At 42.1% G+C, this 20,069-nt stretch overlaps 1 protein-coding gene across 2 annotated transcripts in view; it reads left to right on the top strand.

Moving 5' to 3' along the window:
* Positions 1 to 1,955, top strand: part of COMMD1 (copper metabolism domain containing 1) — a 212,912-nt gene extending 210,957 nt beyond the window's left edge. For both annotated transcript variants that reach the window (XM_025354346.1, XM_025354345.1), the window contains exon 3: positions 1,720 to 1,955. In XM_025354346.1, the coding sequence (XP_025210131.1) occupies positions 1,720 to 1,830 (111 nt within the window). In that variant the 3' untranslated portion in view covers positions 1,831 to 1,955. The remainder of the gene's footprint in view (positions 1 to 1,719) is intronic.
* The last annotated feature ends 18,114 nt before the right edge of the window (positions 1,956 to 20,069 follow it).

Genomic DNA, 20,069 nt, shown 5'->3' on the forward strand with positions numbered 1-20,069 from the left:
CCGGCCCCCCTCTTTTTTTTTTTTTTTTTTTTTTGAGATAAGGTCTCACCCAGGTTGCTAGGCTCACTCCACCTCTTGGGTTCAAGCAATCCTCCAACCTCAGCCTCCCAAGTAGCTAGGACTACAGGTGCACACCACCATGTCAGACTTTATTTTATTTTATTTTTTATTTTTAGAGATAGGGTTTCATTATTATTGCCCAGGCTAGTATTGAACTCCTGGCTTCAAGTGATCCTCCTGCCGCAGCCTCCCAAAGTGCTGGGATTACGGGCATGAGCCACCATGCCTGGCCTGGCAGTTCTCATTTTTTAGAAGTTTCTGCTCTTGGCCAGATAAGGGAAACTCCAAGACTTCTTTTTCCATCTGTTAAGTCTCGATTGCCTTCAGTGCAAAATTACCTATATGCCAGAGTGGCATAGTTGGGGCTGGTATATTCTGATACTTTTCAGTAGTTAGAGAGGAAAATACAGAGAAAAGAACATTGACTTGGTGACTGTCATCAACAGAGGTACATTAATTAGCCACATCATTTAACATGCCTGGGGCTTAATTTAATTATCTAGAAAACAAGGCAATTGGATTATATGCTCTGTAAGGATTCATACTGCTCTAAAATTACTTGATTATTGTTCTTAAGGATTTTGAATGTAGTTGCTCTTAGATACATAAAATATATCCTTGTCTCTCAAGATAATGCAGATGTAGAATTTGTCCAGTGTACATGAAATTCCTGCTACCATAACTCAGAGATCTTACGACTGGGCAACATACTGAGCCCTGCCCCTCCACCGTCTCTACAAAAAAAAAAAAAAATTTTTTTTAATTAGCTGGGTGTGGTTGTGCATACCTGTAGTCCTAGCTACTCAGGAGGCTGAGGTGGGAGGATCGCTTTAGCCCAGGAGTTTGAGGCTACAGTGAGCTATGGTCATGCCACTGCACTCCAGTATGGAGGGGGAAAATAATAGAGGGGAAAACCAAAATCTTATTTCTTGGTATCTACCATCTACCTAACTTCGTCAGATTGACTGACGAAGCCTCACAGAGGGAATGTATTTAAGGGAGCTGTGAGGAGGGTTGGCTTGCAGCAAGTGGAAGGGCCCCAGAAATGTTTGTTGCTAGTTCAAGATCTGGTTATCTCTCAGTTATCTGGCTCATGTTTCCCAAGCAACTTGTCACAGTTTCCAGCATAACCACTAAATCCAAGTTAGCTCACTTCCCAGACTAACTCAGAGTCCATCAGAGTCAGTCAAAATTCTCTTCATTTTTGTAACCCAAAGTGCTGTGGAGACAGTAAAGACTTCGGAGTCATCCAGAGCTGAGAGTTCACCATCTGATTCTGCCTTTTTATGGCATTTATTTTTGGTACAGGTTAACCTCTTTGTGCCTCAGGGTCCTAATTTTTAAAACTACTCAAGTTCTTACCTTAAAAATTATTAGAGGATCAAATGAGATGACAAAGAGGAAGAGCTTCTCATATGTCTCCTAGTGAGAACATCTGATATTTGTACGCCTCTTATTTATTAATACGAAACACCATCATAAAAGCACTTTTATTTAGAGCATTATGTGGATATGCTTTGCTGGGTAAAATATCACTTCGATATTAAGGTCTGAGCTGGGCTTGCTGGTTTGGGACCCTGGGTATTTTGAGTTTGGTCATGCCAGATGGCCTTGGCTATCTTGTGGTTTCCCTCTAAAATATCCTTTTATGTTTTCCAGGAATCTGAATTTCTGTGTTTGGAATTTGATGAGGTCAAAGTCAACCAAATTCTGAAGACGCTGTCAGAGGTAGAAGAAAGTATCAGCACACTGATCAGCCAGCCTAACTGAAGATAACGTATGAAGGAGTTGGAGTTGTTGAAACCAAGGTGTTCATGATCCCTCCCCGCTGACCTTTTTTAAAAAAATTCTTGTGCCTGCATTGGTATTAAATCCTCGCATTCAATCTTCCCGCCTCTGCTTGCTGAGATTTCTTTTTTTCTAGCTTTCATTTACTCTTACAGTTGTTCCAGTGCAGAGGTTCTCACTCTTCAGTGTGCATAAATGTTATAAGGGGTATTTGTAAAAGCATTCACTTTTTTGTTGTTATTGTTAAATTCAGAGTCTTGCTCTGTCACCCAGGCTGGAGTGCAGTGGTGCAGTCATGGCTCACTGCAGCCTCAAGCTCCTGAACTCAAGCGAGCCTCCCATCATCTCAGCCTCTCAAGTAGCTGGGACTATAGGTCCATGCCACCACTCTCGGGTAATTTTTTTTTTTTTTTTTTTTGAGACAGAGTTTCACTCTTGTTGCCCAGGCTGGAGTGCAATGGCACAATCTTGGCTCACTGCAACCTCCGCCTCCCAAGTTCAAGCAATTCTCCTGCCTCAGCCTCCTGAGTAGCTGGAATTACAGGCATGCACCACCATGTCCGGCTAATTTTGTATTTTTAGTAGAGATGGAGTTTCTCCATGTTGAGGCTGGTCTCGAACTCCCGACTTCAGGTGATCCGCCCGCCTCGGCCTCCCAAAGTGCTGGAATTACAAGCGTGAGCCACCACGCCCGGCCTAATTTTTGTATTTTTTGTAGAAATGGTGTTTCACCATGTTGTCCAGGCTGGTGTGGAACTCCTGGGCTCAAGCGATCCTCCCACCTTAGCTTCCCAAAGCCCAAAGTGCTGGGATTACAGGTGTGAGAAAAGTATTTACATTAAAAAAAAAAAAAAGCAGGCTTCCAGGGCCCTATCCCCAGAGACTTGGATTCAATAGGATTGGGGCGAGAGGGATCAACAGTGGAAATCCTTGATATAGTGGTTTGTCCTGGGTGGGGTTTTAAGAATTTATACATGATAAATCATGCAGGAATTATTTTTAAAGTAGAAAAAAAGCTTTTATCATGTAAATATAGGGCTGACCAAAGTGCTATGTCCTTAGCTGAGGCATAGGAGCATCTGCCTAACCTAGAAAAGATATACCTGACCCCAGTTAAAACCTGAGATGCTTCTGAAACTGATTTGGGCATTTGGATTAGTTCTGCTTAAATCTGGGGCAGCTGATTTGATCTGAACTACTGAGACTCAGGTTTTTCTGGAACCTAGAACTAAATTGTTCTCACAACAAAGGGACTCCCTTCACTTGCCTCAAGTCAGGATCGTGCGAAGGGGCAGATGTCTGCTGAGATTGATGTGAGGTCTTTTACCTCAGAAAATTTTACCTGAGTCATTAAAATAAAACCCCTTTCAAAAAATTTCTTTAAGAAAAACTAGTATAATAAAAACTAGGTCCTACTAGAGAAGTTACCAAACACCAAGAATATTCCAAAGGAGGAGGCTGTCAACCAGCATATTGAGGCTATGGTCCTTGTTGAACAGGTTTTGTCATCTGATACTGATAATATTTAGAAATCTAAGATGCCTTTGGGGTATAATATGTTCAAAAAATGTGGTTCTCTTGGTCTGTGGTTACAGCATATGTCCATGCTAATGAGTTTGTTTCAGGACAGGAATAAGTCCTCTTCTGTTAAGCAGTTTCTCCTAAATCAGTTTGGAGACATTTCAGAAGCTCTTCCAACACCCAAGCTGAAATTATTGACTTCTTCTCTGATTAAAACCATCCCAGCAGTTAGCAAACAATAACCAGAAGGTTTTCAATGTGGCCCCTGTGGACCCTTCAGAAAACATCTTGAAACAGTGCTGTAAAAATAGTTTCAAGAAAGGAATGTGGTTTGGAAAAAAAAAGAAAACTATTTTCAACTTGCCTTCTGTTCCCAGGGCTGCTGTCATGTAATCTAGGAGAATTTTGATAAGGTCTCCTGCTGTAAATGGAGCAATAGAATATCTCATCACATAATCGGATTCCAGATGTCCTTGGATGGAATAACTAGAGCTACCACCTTAGGATTGACTCACATATCCCATGGAAGTCTGTGGAAGTGTGAAGGAACAGCACATGAGCCACAAGGAGAGGAAATCATTGTCATAGTCTGAAGCTCTGTTTAGGTCATCCCATGAAAGTAATAGCTACAAGAGTGGCCGTGGGCTTTTAAAATTGCATTCCCAAACCCTAGGTCATTGGAAGAACTATAGTTAATCTATACTGCATTTTCAAGAACTAAAAAGAAAACCAAAAAACTGGTTGTTGAAGGTGGTGCCCACATTTAACACTAAGCACTTCTGAATGCAAGTTGTTTCTAACAGGGTATATTTTATATTTACTGATGATTTTTAATTTTTTATTATCAAAGGTATATATGTTTATTACAGTCTATTATGAAAATACAGAAACCTACTAAGAACAGTTAATGGCCCATCAATCTAATGTACAGAAAAAAGGCTAGAACTAGGAGAAGAGTTGACTTTCCTTAAATAAATTCCCAAATTTATTTACTCCAAAACTGTGGAGTACACAGTTTTATTTATTTATTTAGAGACAGAGTCTCAGTCTGTCACCCAGGCTGGAGTACAGTGGCACAATATCGGCTCACTGCAACCTCCGCCTCCCGAGTTCAAGTGATTCTCCTGCCTCAGCCTCCTGAGTAGCTGGGACTACAGGCACCCGCCACCATGCCCGGCTAATTTTTTTTTTTTTTGTCTTTTTAGTAGAGACAGGGTTTCACCATGTTGGCCAGGCTGGTCTCAAACTCCTGACCTCAAGTGATTCATCTGCCTCGGCCTCCCAAAGTGCTGGGATTAGAGGCGTGAGCCACTGTATCCGGCCTAGTACACAGTTTTTAACTTTGATAAACATTGCCAAATTCCTCTCCAGGAAGGTCATATTAATTTGTATTCCCTCTGAGAAAGTATAAGACTAAATTACCACCTGTCTTGCCTAATTGGCTATCATCATTTTTTGTATTTTCTGGGACTAAGTTCTTAGAAAGTTTTGTAAGGGACACATACATTAAACCAGGACATCTCCCTGGTAACAATAAAAGCATAGAGAAAGGATCAAAGAAGGAGAAAACAGGCATAAAGTTCCCAGAGACCCCACTAGGTTTTCTACCTCTGTGATCCTAGATTAAAATCACTTTATTTTGATTTCAGGAAATTAGGGACAAAATAAAAATCTCAGCCTGAACTGGACCTTGTAGACACTATCCCTGCTTGAGCAATAAGCACTCTAAATTCAGTCTGTTTAGAAACATTCCTGTCAGTTAGCCGGGTGTGGCAGCACAGGCCTCAAGTCCAAGCTGCTCAGGAGGCTGAGGAAGGAGGATGCCTTGAGCCCCAGAGTTTGGGGCTTCAGGCAACAACAGCAAGAGCCCATCTCTAAAAGAGAAAGAAAAGGAGAGAGAGAAAGAGGAGAGAGAGAGAGAGAGAGAGACAGAGAGAGAGAGATGAGAGAAGAAAAGAAAAAGAAACAGTTTAGCCAAGCTAAAAGTTAGCTTTCAGAAGTAAGTCAGAAAGTAACTCCAGACTTTGGTAGTGTTGTGTTGATAAGAAGCAAAAGATTTGGCCTTATTCTTAGGTCAGGCTTTCCTTGGAAGCTCTAGTTCTTCTCAGCTGTAACAGCAAAGGCCTAAATTCCATTATAGATTCTATTTCCTTTATATAACCTCTCTTCCCCCAGTTTTATTTTAATAATGAGTCAAAAAGAGTTGCAGCATTAAAAAAAAGTAGTTTAACTCTTCGCCCCCAAATGCAAGAAGGTGGTGAAAAGCAGTGGATGACATTGAGTACCTTAAACAGCTGACATCATGTCAAACTATTAATTGAAGTTATTTTTTTTACACCTGAGTGAACATTTAGAAAACAATATAAATAGAAATTAAAGGGAAGTTAATGCTAAACAGATGTTAGAAAATACTGTTTTCTGAAGTGTACAGTAAGTATCTTTTTGTGTGGTTTTTTTCTTCTATTTTCTTTTTTTCTTTTTTTTATTTTTAATTTATTTATTTATTGAGATGGAGTCTCACTCTGTCACCCAGGCTGGAGTGCAATGGCGTGATCTTGGCTCACTGTAACCTCCGCCCTTTGAGTTCAAGCGATTCTCCTGCCTCAGCCTCCCTGGGATTACAGGCACCTGCCACCGCACCCGGCTAATTTTTTTTTTATTTTTAGTAGAGACGGAGTTTCACCATCTTGGCCAGGCGGGTCTTGAACTCCTAACCTCATGATCCACCTGCCTCGGCCTCCCAAAGTGCTGGGATTACAGGCATGAGCCACCATGCTGGCCTTTTTTTTTTTTTTTTGAGAAGGAGTCTCACTCCTGTGGCCCAGGGTGGAGTGCAGTGGTGCAATCTCTGCTCACTGCAACCTCCGCCTCCCAGGTTCAAGTGATTCTCCTGCCTCAGCCTCCTGAGTAGCTGGGATTATAGGCATGCGCCACCACACCCAGCTAATTTTTGTATTTTTAGTAGAGACAGGGTTTCACCATGTTGGCCAGGTTGGTCTCGAACTCCTGACCTCACGTGATCCACCTGCCTCGGCCTCCCAGAGTGCTGGGATGACAGGCATGAGCCACCGCACCTGACCTCAAAGTGTATAGTAAATATCTAAACCAATGAAAGGGACAAGATATAGAAGGAATCCTAGGATCAGCTGAGAAATAATTGAATACTTTCCTAAAAGAACAGGATACTGGAAGGGATGGGGCTTTGTGGGACAATTGCTATTTTGAATTCTTAGGTGTCCAACTTTACAACCAAGGTTTTCAAATATTTTAAATGATGATTTAGTCAGCAGAAGGGAAAACTAAAATAGAATATAATTAGCTTAAGCTTACCTCTAGTTGTAGAGTATACAGGTTGTGACTGCAAAATTTGAGAAATTGCAATTTTTATCTAAGTGCAGTCAAGTTTTCCTTATTTGGGAATGGTCATAATTGTCTCTCATGGCAACCCAACTGTGTGCAACATTGAACCATCCTTTGTTGCAAAGGAACCTGCCTGGGCATGCTTCCTGTTAGATAAATGGTCCCAACTGGCATAACTTACAAGTTTGGTACACAAACTATCTGATTACAATACTAACGCTATACATGAGCAGGTAGTAAAATATGGGCATTTACATCATTTATTCACCAAGAACTGTAATTAGGCATTTTCTTTCTCTTTTATTATATTTTAAAATTTTATATAGAGACAGGGTCTCGCGCTGTCCCCCAGGCTAGAGTGCAGTGGTGCAACTGTTACTCACTGCAGCCTGAACTCCTGGGCTCAAGTGATCTTCTCACCTCAGCACCTGGCTTGTTTCTGTTTTACATGCTTTTGGCTAGTTTCTGTGTCCCGCTGGTGTTAGGGTTTTAACTTCTATTGATTCACAGGATGCAGGTGGGGGAGAGATGGCAAGGGGGAAAATATGAATTTGATTACTCAAGCAGAACAAGGTGAAACTGTTAGTTTAAAATAATTTTCGGCTGAAAAATTAAAATCATTAAATTATTTCCTTCATGCTGTTATTACACTGTTTTTATATTAAAGAAGTAAGCACAAATATGAGGATTGTATATCATTTCTATTCTGGCTATTTTTAGAATCATGGCTAACAACTGGCATGGATCTCAGAATGACTGATTTGGAGTCTTTAGCATCTCGTCAAAAATGAGGAAACATCTGGACAGACAGGGCAGAGGATTTGTAGAAGGCTGTGGTCAGGAAGGAGTTTCAGGTCTACTGTCTTCCATCTCTATGTTCTACCTTTCAGACCCTTCAAAAGAATAAGAACTTATTTCAAAAATCTGTGTCCTTGCTCAAGCATTTAAATAATGACAGTTCCTGTAGTGAGGATCTTTGTATGCAGATGTGAGCTAGGACGAGGCCCAATGTCACTTGCATCCTGCATCCATGTTAGACCTGTCTCTGTGCTTCAGGTTGCTGTCACTCTTTGTAGAGCCTGATGCTGTTTGTGATGACCTTGGCCTCACTTTCCACTCAGTGCCACCCTTCTCTGGGTGCAGTGTGCAAAATGAGTGAGTTGGCTGCCACGTGGGGCTTCCAGGCTGTCCACAGTACCCAGGTAGCCAGCACATTATTCTCATCCTAGCTGGACAACCACTGACCCAAGCTTGGGTCTTGGGTTCTTGGTGACAAGTTGTTATAAATGGAGAACTGATACTGGGGCATGGTGGCTCACGCCTATAATCCCAGCACTTTGGGAGGCCAAGGCAGGAGGATTGCTTGAACTCAGGAGTTCCAGGCCAGCCTGGGCAACACAGGGAGACCCTGTCTCTACTAATTAAACAATTAGCCAGGCATGGTGGTGCATGCCTGTGATCCCAGCTACTCAGGAGGCTGAACTTGGAGGTGGAGGCAGCAGTGAGGCTGTGTTTGTGCCACTGCACTCCATCCTGGGTGACAGAGCAAGACCCTCTCTCAGAAATTAAATAAATAAAAATTTTTGAAATGGAGAACTGAGAAAAGGAACACTAATGCAGTTGTGTTCCCATGGAAGATAGTCAAACAAAGCTAAACATAGCTGGCGTAAGGAAACCAGTGGCTGCTAACAGTCATGGAACTGTGCGACTGAACTAACCCCAAGTCTTCCTGCCTGGAGAGTTGAGGCCAGAAGCATTTTCTGTAGCATCCGTGGCAGAGCTGTGGGGCCTTTCTGGCTCAACTGGGAAGGAAGGTGACAGCTGTTGTTCTTCAAGGAATTGCTTTCCTGCCTTCTGAAGGGAATCACCAGGTCCTAGATTCTGGAAAGGGAAGGGAAAGTGGAGAACACAAAAAGGAAACGTTTTCTTGTTCTCCCATGATATTCATGTGCGTGTCCCCAAGCAGATTGCCAGAGGAAATGAAGGTTTTTTTTAAATAATAATAATAATAAATTTATTTATTTATTTGTTAAATATAAACCCAGCAGGTTTATATTTACTATCAACCAATATCATCCTGTGAATAGCAGAAAAAGGCAAGTGAGGCCATGTAACATTTCATTTTTTCCTGGAGCCCCAGGCTGACCTGGTTTGGCTGGCCAGGGTGGGACTAGAGGTGAGGCTTCAAATCATCTGGGTGCAGGCAGACCACCTAGACCAAGAAAGTACCTTTCAAACTGCTACACTTGTAATCCTAGTTACTCAGGAGGCTGAGGCAGGAGGATCCTTGAGCCCAGGAGTTCAAGACTATCTTGAGCAACATAGTGAGACCCCATCTTGAATGAATGAATGGTGCCTTTCCCTAGACCTCCTTTGAATTGAAAGAAAACAAGTCACTTCATAAGTTACTTTATATGTTAAAACTGTGGATACAGCTGTTTGCTGGGTGGTGTATCACCACTTCAAATTATCATTTATAGGGAATTTAGGGAAAAATCTTTCCCCCTAAAGTCGGGAAGTTTAAAAATAAGTAACCAGATAATCTGGAGCCAGGAGCATGTAGTGGGAGAGTTATCAGGCCCACCCAGTTCCCTGAGACAGATGGAAAAACTAAGACTTCTCTTCATCAGTTCTTATAGATATAATTTCAATAAACGGGAAAGGATAATGCAAAACCCTTCCTTGTCCCTGTACACATGGGGAAGAGTTGAACAAAATGCTAGGGGAATTTGGCTCTGAAGGTCCCTGGTGACCCATTCCTGGGAGAATCAACTTGCCGCCCCTTTGGGCAACCACTCCTGGAACCATAACAGAAGGGACAGGACCAAGCAAGTCCCTCCTGCCTTGAGTGAGTCCTGGGAGAAAGTGGTTACTGGGGTAACCACAGCCTGTGCCATTCTTCATAACCCAAATGCCATCCCTAGTTTTGCACCTAAAAGTTTAGCCAATTAATTGTGTTCATGGTTGTTAAGATGCTGGTTTCAGAAAGCTAGTAGTGCTTAAACTCGTCTTTCCATTCTTTTATCTTGTCCTTCTCTTCTCTTTAGGGAATGACTGAAAATTGCTGGTTCTATTTTTACCCTTACAGTGCCAGGTTCTAAATTACCCAGTAAGTTAGAATTAGGCATGTGTCTCCAGCTAAGCCAAAAATTTTTTAGAAACTTAATATATTTTTCAAATATCCAAAGATTAACAAAGTTATTAATGGGAAAAATCAGAACTTTGTAGGATTTCTTTACTTTCACAGAATTTTAATTTGAATTACAAATGCGAAGGAGAGAGGAGAATCATAATCTTTTCAGGGGCTTCTAAAGGGTCTTAATCTGGCCTGATATACCACAAAGGGTCCAGAGTGCCCTGGAGGAGAAGTGTAGGGCTGTCCACAAGGCCCACTGGAGAAGGGAGGATTGTAATCCAGGCATAAGAAAGTGATTCTGGCCAGGTACAGTGACTCACACCTGTAATACCAGCACTTTGAGAGGCTGAGGCAGGAGGATCACTTGAGCCCAGGAGTTCTGGACCAGCCTGGGCAAGAAAGTAAGACCCCCATCTCTACAAAAAAAAAATTTTTTTTTTTTTTGAGATGGAGTTTTACTCTCGTTGCCCAGGCTGGAGTGCAATGGCACAATCTCGCCTCACCACAACCTCCGCCTCCCGGGTTCAAGCAATTCTCATGCCTCAGCCTCCTGAGCAGCTGGGATTACAGGCATGTGCCACTGTGCCCGGCTAATTTTTGTATTTTTTTAGTAGAGACAGGTTTCTCCATGTTGGTCAGGCTGGTCTTGAACTCCTGACCTCAGGTGATCTGCCCACCTCAGCCTTCCAAAGTGCTGGGATTACAGGCATGAGCCACCACGCCCAGCCTACAAAAAATATTTTTTTAAAAATTAGACGTGGTGGCACGTGCCTGTGGTCCTAGCTACACGGGAGGCTGAAGCGGAAGGATTGCCTGAGCCTAGGAGGTCACAGCTGTAGGGAGCCATGTTCACACCACTGCATTCCAGCCTGGGTGACAGAGCAAGACCCTGTCTCAAAAAGAAGAAAGAAGGTGCCTTCATCTCAGGAGCTCACAACCCTGACCATTTTCTTCATCTTTTAGGTGGAGGCTTATGGACATTGTCTTCAAGGAGTTATTTTGATTTCACTCTACACAAATAATATACATATATATTGTCCTTGAGAAGCATTTAATTTATAATTAAAGCTAAAATCTCCTTTGACCAATATTATCAATCCTGGGTTTCTCCTCCACTTCCCAACCTCTGTTGTCACTTTGTGTCTCCTTCTAGTTTTGTTTTGTTTTGTTTGTTTGGTGATATTTATCTATTTGCATATATGTCCATATTTATAGTATTGTTTTCTGTATTTATGTAACATCAGTGCAATCATTATGTATTGTCCTGCAGATTGCTTTTCCCCCCAGCAATATGTCTGGAGACTTTCATGTTAGTACTGGAGACCAGCAACCCACCAAACTGGTATACAGAATACTTCAAAGTAGAAACATTTGAGCTACAGAAGATGCAGAAAAATATATTATCTGAACTTCCCACATCTGACTAAAGCAGAGCTTTACTCAACGTCATCTGCCCCAACTCTCCCCTTCCCAGGAGGTCTCTAGTCAGGGAGGCATTGACCTTGGGCATTGGGATATTTAAAAAAAAAAAAAAAAAAGTGTAATAGCCCCAACAGATAGAACTTTCCATCATTTGAAGTCCTAAATAATTCCTCCCCCCATAGTAAGCTGTTCCATATATATATGAAATATGTGTGTGTATATATATGTATTTCAACTTTTATTTTAGATTTAGGGGTCCATGTGCAGGTTTGTTACTTGGGTATTTTGTGTGATGCTGACATTTGGCATATGAATGATTCTGTCACCCAGGTAGTGAACGTAGTACCCAGTAGTTAGTCTTTCAACCCCAGTAGTCCCTAGTAGCTATTATTGCCATCTTTATGTCCATAAGTATCCAGTTTAGCTCCCACTTGTAACGTGGTATTTGGTTTTCTGTCCTTGCATTAATTCGCTTAGGATAATGGCCTCCAGCTGCATCCATGTCACTGCAAAGGATATTATTTTATTCTCTTTTATGGCTATGTGATTTTTTTTTTCCCCTAGCGATTCTGGGAGCTACTCTGTTTAGTGTACTTTTGCATATGTAGTACATTTTTCTCCTGTTAATCTGTCTATTGTCAGTTGATTCACAGGCCGCTGACCAATTGGACCAAATTGGTAGAGAAGTTTTTCCTCCCAACAGTTTATATAAATGTACTTTATTAATTTTAACTGCTGCATAGTGTTCCATTTAGAATAGGTTGGAGGTTCTTGTTTGTTTTTGAGTTTCCTATTATAAACCAAAAATAAAATTCTAATCTCCCCAACCAACTGAATGGACCTCCTCCGCCAAGGGGATCCCAAAAAAGCCTGAAAAAGTTCAGGCCATGACAGGAAGAGGGGTGGTTAGAAGTTCAGGCCATGACTGGAAGAAAGGAGGAAGGTCTCATTATATACTCTCCTCTCTTTGGAGTTTAGACCCAGCTGACCAGCATTAACATTAAAACAGAGATTTTTAAGACCGACAAAACAGACTCTTTGTAGTAATAAGATCAAATCCAACCTGATTCTGATATAACATCTCATGACAGACAGCAGGCCCTGAAGGAGATCAAAGTATTTTACCCCAAAATGGATGTCTTTGACATATTTTGAATGGCCCTGCAAAGCTGTCCCTTGTGGGGGAAATTTGCATTTTTTTAGAGAATCTCCTTCCTCTACTAGGTTTTTCCACGGAGTTTGACACCTTTTAGGTCAGATAAGAGACTGTCACATCTATTATCTCTGAAGCTTGTTCCTCGGAGGCTTCATCTACATGACAAGAACCTTGGCTTCCAAAACATTCCCCCCTTACCATAACTCAAGCTGACTTCAACTCTTCAGTCAGAGCTTAACTCTTTCAACCAATTGCCAGTCAGGAAATCTCTGAATCCACCTGTGACCTAGAAATAGCCCCCAACTCCCACTTTGAGATGTCCCCCCTATTCCAGGCCAAAACCAATGTATACCTTCCATGTATTGATTTATGTCTTTACCTATAACTTCTGTCTCCCTAAAATGTCTAAAACCAAGCCGCAATCCAACCATCTTGGGCACATACTCTCAGGACCTCCTGAGGCTGCATCACGGGCCATGGTCCTTAACCTTGGCAAAATAAACATCTTAATCAGTTGAGACCTGTCTCAGATGCTTTTTGGTTTACACTATCAATGAGTGGGTTTTTAGGTTGTCTTCAGTTTTCCATTGCAGACAACGCTGCTGTGAATGTCCTTGAACATGCCTCCCTGTTTACATGTACAAATATATCTTAGAAAACAGGAATACTGTATCATGGGTTATGTGCTTTTTTTTCTTTTTCTTTTTTTAATTGTAGACACTGTCAAATAGACTTTAGAATATGAATAAATGTTTAACAACCCGTCTTCCAAAAAGAGGAAGTGGGGCTGATTTGTAGCATTTACCAATTTCCATTGTGTGAATTCTTCCACCATGGCCGATTTCAAACTACTAATGAGACATCAATGCACAATCAGCTCTGCTAGCTGGTATGAAGTGGCTCCAGCATAGTTCTCAGAATCTCTCCAACTCAGAATGCATATAGATATTAGCAAATAGCCCTCTAAAGTAGCCCAACCAATGTATACTTTCACAAGCCGTGTATGAGAGTATCTACAGTCATGCTCTGCATAATGATGTTTCAGTCAATGACAGATGACGTGTGACAGTGGTCCCATAAGATTATAATGGAGCTGAAAAATTCCCATCACTAGTGTCTAAGATGTAGTTGTACATAAACACATTATTCGTGTGTTTATGGTGATGCTGGTGTAAACTACTGCACTGCCAGTCATATAAAAATATAACACATACAATTATGTGCAATACATAATACTTGATAATAAGTGACTGTGTTACTGGTTTATGTACTTACTGTACTATGCTTTTTATCATTTATACTCTCTACTTATAAAAAAAAAAAGTTAACTGTAAAACAGCCTCAGGCAGGTCCTTCAGGAGGGATTCCAGAAGAAGACGTTGTTATCATAGGAGATGACAGCTCTATGCGCATGTTGCCCCTGGAGACCTTCCAGTGGGACAAGATGCAGAGGTGGAAGACAGTGATATTGATGATCCCGGCCCTGTGTACACCTAGGCTAATGTGTATTTGTGTCCTGGTTTTTGACAAAAAAATTTAAAAAGTAAAATAAATTTTTAAAAATTTTAATGGGAAAAAAGTTTACAGAATGAGAATATAAAGAAAATATTTTTATACAGCTGTACAGTGTGTTTGTGTTTTCCGGTAAGTGTTATTACAAGAGAGTCAAAAAGTTAATTACAGTGAACTAAGGTTATTGAATTAACCTTATTGAAGAAAAAATTTTTTAATTTAGTATTGCATAAATGTATAGTGTAAAGTCTACAGTAGGGTACAGTAATGTCCTAGGCCTTCACATTCACTGACCACTTACACACTGACTCACCCAGAGAAAGTTCCAGTCTTGCAAGCTCCATTCAGGTAAGTACCCTATATAGGTATACCATTTTTTATCTTTTACACCGTATTTTTACTGTATCTTTTCTGTGTTTAGACAGACAAATACCATTGTATTACAGTTGTCTACAATATTCAGTACAGTAACATGCTGTACAGGTTTGTAGCCTATAAACTATACCATATAAGTAGGTTTTACCATCTAGGTTTGTGTAAGTCCTCTGTGATGTTCACACAATGATGAAATCGCCTAATGATGCAATTCTCAGGATGTATCCCCGTCGTTAAGCAACGATGACTGTATTTCCCTTTATCCTTGTCAGTGCCTGGTAATATACTTTTTTGCCAGTATGATGAGTCAAAAACTCATTTTTGCATTTCTCCTAATCATTAGTGAGATTGAGCATTTTTTTTTTTATGTCTTTGCTATTTTTATTTCCCTTTCCATGAAATGGTCTTTTGCCTTTTGCCTGGTTTTCTTTTCTTTCTTTCTTTCTTTTTGAGACAGGGTCTCGCTCTGTTGCCCAGGCTGGAGGGCAGTGGCATGCGATCACTGCTCACTGCAGCCTCAACCTCCCTGGGCTCAGGTGATTCTCCCATCCCAAGCCTCCCAAGTAGCTGGGGCTACAGGTGTGTGCCACCATGCCCAGCTAACTTTTTGTAACTTTTGTAGAGACGGGGTTTCATTCTGTTGCCCAGGCTGGAGTGCAGTGGCGCCATCTCGGCTTACTGCAACCTCCACCTCCCAGGTTCAAGCGATTCTTCTGCCTCAGCCTCCCGAGTAGCTGGAATTACAGGTGCACACCACCATACCCAGCTAATGTTTTGTATTTTTAGTAGAGATGGGGTTTCACCATGTTGGCTAGGCTGGTCTCAAACTCCCAACCTCAGGTGATCTGTCTGCCTTGGCCTCCCAAAGTGCTGGATTATAGGTGTGAGTCACCGCGCCTGGCCGTTTTTCTTTTGGTATTTTTATGTTGATTTGTCACAGCCCTTGATGTAGCCTGGAAATAACTGTCCATCAAGAAGTTTTCAATCTGTTCTAGAGAGTGAAGTGGGAGGAATGTTCCCAAATGTTATTGGGCACCTGCTATGTGAACATACCTTTCAAGAACTGGGGCTGAGAGAAAAGAGTATACATTGTGTACATCAAACCCTATTACTGATTTAACACTGTGGTAGGGTCAGTTCAACACACACACACACACACACACACACACCAGTGATACAAATAAAAACTAATTACTAGGAGTAGTGAAGAAAATAAATAAATTGCATTTTGGCTCAGTCTGACTATTCATCATTTTTTTCACAAGCATCCTATTGGTCCTCATCTCTGTTGGGACACTGAGGTCACTGGATTATTTTTCTGGAGGGAATTCATCAGCACTTCTATTCTCACTGAGGTTTCTAGGGAGTCTTCCTGTGAGGTTTATCCCTCATCTCCCCACCTGTCACGTTGGCCCTGATATCAAAAGGTGGAGTGGTTTCTCTTCCCAGGCTGTTTCTTCCTGAAAATGACTGGCTGCCCCACCAGCTGACTATCCTCTGGGATGAGTTAAGGATGCACTATTTTTCTGGGGTGTGGACTATTCCCAGAATCCCTCAAATGCAGAATGCAGGAGATGGCCAATTTTTACAAAGGCCAGGCTGTGCAGGAGGAAACATAACATAGGTGTCATCTTAGATGGGAGTGATTATCTGCTAAATGCAATTTTGACTGCTTCTAATTTGCTGTTCAGGGATTCTGTCCTTGAACCAAACACAAAAATTTTTAAGTTGAAAAGACTGAAATAGCATCACATCAGGTAGTAATGCAGATGTTAGAGAGGACAACTGTTGCATCTTTGAATTCCTTGGTAGTTTTGCCACCCCCATCCCTCATCCTGTACTGGTTTTAGTGAATTCTGAAAGGGGACTTTGATTCTCTGAATTGCACCAAGATAGAAAATGGCTTTGGTAACATCTTAGAGCAGTGAGTAGTTCTTAACCAGGGATGGACATCAGAATCCCCCAGGGAATATCTGCTAAACACCAGACCTGCTGAATCAGAGTCTGAGTGAAGGGCCAGCACATGTAGTTAGGAAAAACTCTGGAAATGATTCAGCTGTGCCTTCATGAGTAACAGCCACTGCTCTGTTTTACTGCCATTCTGTGATAAGATCAGTACAAACCTTCAGGGTAAGTGTTCAGAAACATTTACAGCAAATTCACAGAGTATGTCTATTAAATGTAATAAGTTTGGGCTTGTATTTTGCATGTATTTAACTTTGTTTTGTATTTTACAAAATTATCGGTCTGTGATGAATTAGAAATGTTAAAAATCAACCTTACTCACAGTTTGAGAAGCATTGTTCTTGGCTTGTTTAGTTGTATCCAAGTCAGACGGGCACAACTAAAAATTACCTGGTATTAAAGTAAATAATTAAGGCCGGGCACAGTGGCTTACACCTGTAATCCCAGCACTTTGTGAGGCCGAGGCAGACTGATCACTTGAGGTCAGGAGTTTGAGACCAGCCCGGCCAACATGACAAAACCCCGCCTCCACTACAAATAAAAAAATTAGCTGGGCATGGTGGTGGGCACCTGTAATCCCAGCTACTTGGGAGGCTGAGGCAGGAGAATCACTGGAGCCCAAGAGGCGGAGGTTGCAGTGAGCTGAGATCATGCTACTGCACTCCAGCCTGGGTGACAGAGCAAAACTCGATCTCAAAAATAAAAAATAAATAAATGAGAGGCCATTAGACTGAGACTTCTGTAGTGCCTTAGGTTCCTTTCTAAGCAAATCGAAACCCAACTCAAAGTGAATGGTTATGGCCTAGGAAAACAAAACTTAAGCATAACAGTCAAAACCTGCTAACCTCTAACTAGAAACTACCAATCAGAAACCAACTAGCCTCTAACTAGGGACTTCCACTTCAATGAATCAAATTGTGGTTTGGCAATGTCCAATTCATGAATCGCGGTCTCAAACCTTTTAAAATTTTAATGTGCCTAAGTTTATCTAACAATGGTTTGGTAGCCTTATGATCCTGGCAAGTAACTCTCCAGGTACCAGTGACCTCCTCTGGTGGGTCCTTGAGAGGATTAGAGATAATGAATGTATCCCAAGCACCTAGCACCATGCCTGACAGTCATAGAAGTTATTGGAAGCCCATCATAAAACAAAAGTCCATCCTAACAAAACTGTCTTCCAATTAGTTGTTGAAAAACACACAGAATCCTAGAGGGTGGTAACTGCTGCATCATATTCTAACCAACCCAGGGCGTGCAGGATGACAGATTTGTGCAGCGTCTCTAAACGGTTTAACTTGGAGTTCAGCCATGGGGAAGGAAGCTTAGTGGCTACGGCACTACAGGACAAACCTCTGGTTAGCAGACCTCTCCCCAGTCTCTCCTTCCTGGCTCCTCTCTCACTTTCCTCTTCCCCTTCTCTTTTGTACCCCACTGGGCCTTCCCGCAAGGTCTCAACTGTTTTTATTTCTTACCTCTAGCACAATCATTTTCTGTTCCTGGTGGAAGGGTGAGAAGGGTGGAGGATGAAAATTTCTGGCCACTGTAGTCTGGCCTCCTGTCCAAGCATCTGAAAATAAGCAGATCATTCATGCTGGGCCAAATGACCTCCTGCTGGCATACTCCTGTGCCCTTATTGTGCTAAAAGAGAATCTATCTCTTCCTTTGACTTTCATTACAAAAAGCCTCTTTCTCTAACCTTTGCCTTACGTAGGTGCCATTATTATTACTGGGAGCAGTGTTGTGTGATACATACAGGTGCTTTGGAGCCAGCAACTTTGGATTGGATTCCGACTCTGCCTCTTACTTGTGTGGCTTAGGGAATTTTTTATTTTTTAGAGACGGTCACACTCTGTCGCCCAGGTTGGAGTGCAGTGGCATGGTCATAGCTTAAGTGATCCTTCTATCTCAGCCTCCTGAGTAGCTGGGACCTGCAGGCATATGCCACCACGCCCAGCTAATTTTTTTTTTTTTTTTGTCTAAGTGTTTTGTAAAGATGAGGTCTCACTATATTGCCCAGGCTGGTCTTGAGCTCCTGGGTGTAAATGATCCTCCTGCCTCAGCCTCCCAAAGTGCTGGGATTACAGAGATGAGTCACCATGCCTGGCCTTAGTTAGAGTTTTTAATTCAAATGAGTATTGACTCCCCAGTATTTCCTGTAAACCAGAAGTTAGATCTAGAATCTTTATTCATATTAAAATTTTTGGCAAGAAGACTCATAGTTTTCTTGAACCTAAGTTCCTACAGAGATTTAACTCTAGCAACTAACTGGCTGCTTTGCTTCTCCATCTTCCCTCTGCTTGCCTCTACTGACTGAGTCATCTTTCAGGCCTTCCATTGAACGTCACTCTCTCAAGGAAGCTGCCCTGACCCTCCAAGTTTAGCATGCAGCTTCGTTCCTGCCATAGCGTCACCACAGGGGATTGTAATTGCCTGCCTGCCACTTAGTGAACTTCTTGTAGCTCACCTCCCTTGCCCTGCCTTCCACTAACTCTTTCCTCCCACCACATACATCCCCCTGCTTTTCTATGAGAGGTATGCTGCCCATCCTTCAGTCCTCACCTCACATGGCACACCCCTAGGTTAGGCTTCCCATGATACAGAGCCATACTCTCCTGTGCTTTTTTTCCCCATAGCATTTATCACAAGTTATTTCTGGATTTTCTTTGTTACGAATATTTGCCTTGTACTTTAGACTGTAAACTTGTTGGCCTTTGCTTAATGCTGTATCCCCAGCACCTAGCATGGTGCCTGGCTCCTCATGGCAGTTACTACATATTTATTGGATGATAAAGGGTGCTATTGCATTCATTTATCTCCTTTAGGACAGGAGCTACTTTTTTGATGTTTGCGGCCTTGGTGTCTAGCTGGTACACCAGGCCCACCACAAGATATGGTTGCCCAGGTACACAAGTCCTTCATCGTATGAGAGAGATGTAGAAAAGTAGGCCAGTAGGGAGGCCAGTAAGAAGGAAAAATAAGTCTCTATCACCTGTGAACTATTCTTGCCAAAAGCATTTAACCAGAATCTAATCAAGCCTTTAGACCTAATTTCTAGTTTACAAGAAATACAGGGATAGAAGAACATATTTGGTAACACCATGAAGAAGCAATTAACCACATCCAGAATGTCGGACATTCTGCAGTACGATGTGTTTGGACAAAGGTCATAACAAGAAAAAAGATGCTAGCCAGGTATAGTGGCTCACACCTGTAATCCCAGCACTTCGGGAAGCCAAGGCAGGAGGATCACTTGAGGCTAGGAGTTTGAGACCAGCCTGGGTAACACAGCAAGACCTTGTTGCTACAAAAAAATTAAAAGTAAATAAATTACTTTAAAAATTAAAAGATGCGGCCGGGCGCGGTGGCTCACGCCTGTAATCCCAGCACTTTGCAGGGCCGAGACGGGCCGATCACGAGGTCAGGAGATCAAGACTATCCTGGCTAATACAGTGAAACACCGTCTCTACTAAAAATACAAAAAATTAGTCAGGTGTGTTGGCGGGCACCTGTAGTCCCAGCTACTCGGGAGGCTGAGGCAGGAGAATGGCGTGAACCCGGGCGGCGGAGCTTGCAATGAGCCGAGATCAGGCCGCTGCACTGCAGCCTAGGCGACAGACAGAGCAAGACTCTGCCTCAAAAAAAAAAAATTAAAAGATGCAAAGATGGCCGGGTACAGTGGCTCATGCCTGTAATCCTGGCGCTTTGGGAGGCGGATCACCTGAGGTCAAGAGTTTGAGACCAGCCTAGCCAATATAGCTAAACACCATCCCTACT

Source organism: Theropithecus gelada, chromosome 13, assembly GCF_003255815.1.
Source record: "Theropithecus gelada isolate Dixy chromosome 13, Tgel_1.0, whole genome shotgun sequence".
Taxonomy (NCBI): domain Eukaryota; kingdom Metazoa; phylum Chordata; class Mammalia; order Primates; family Cercopithecidae; genus Theropithecus; species Theropithecus gelada.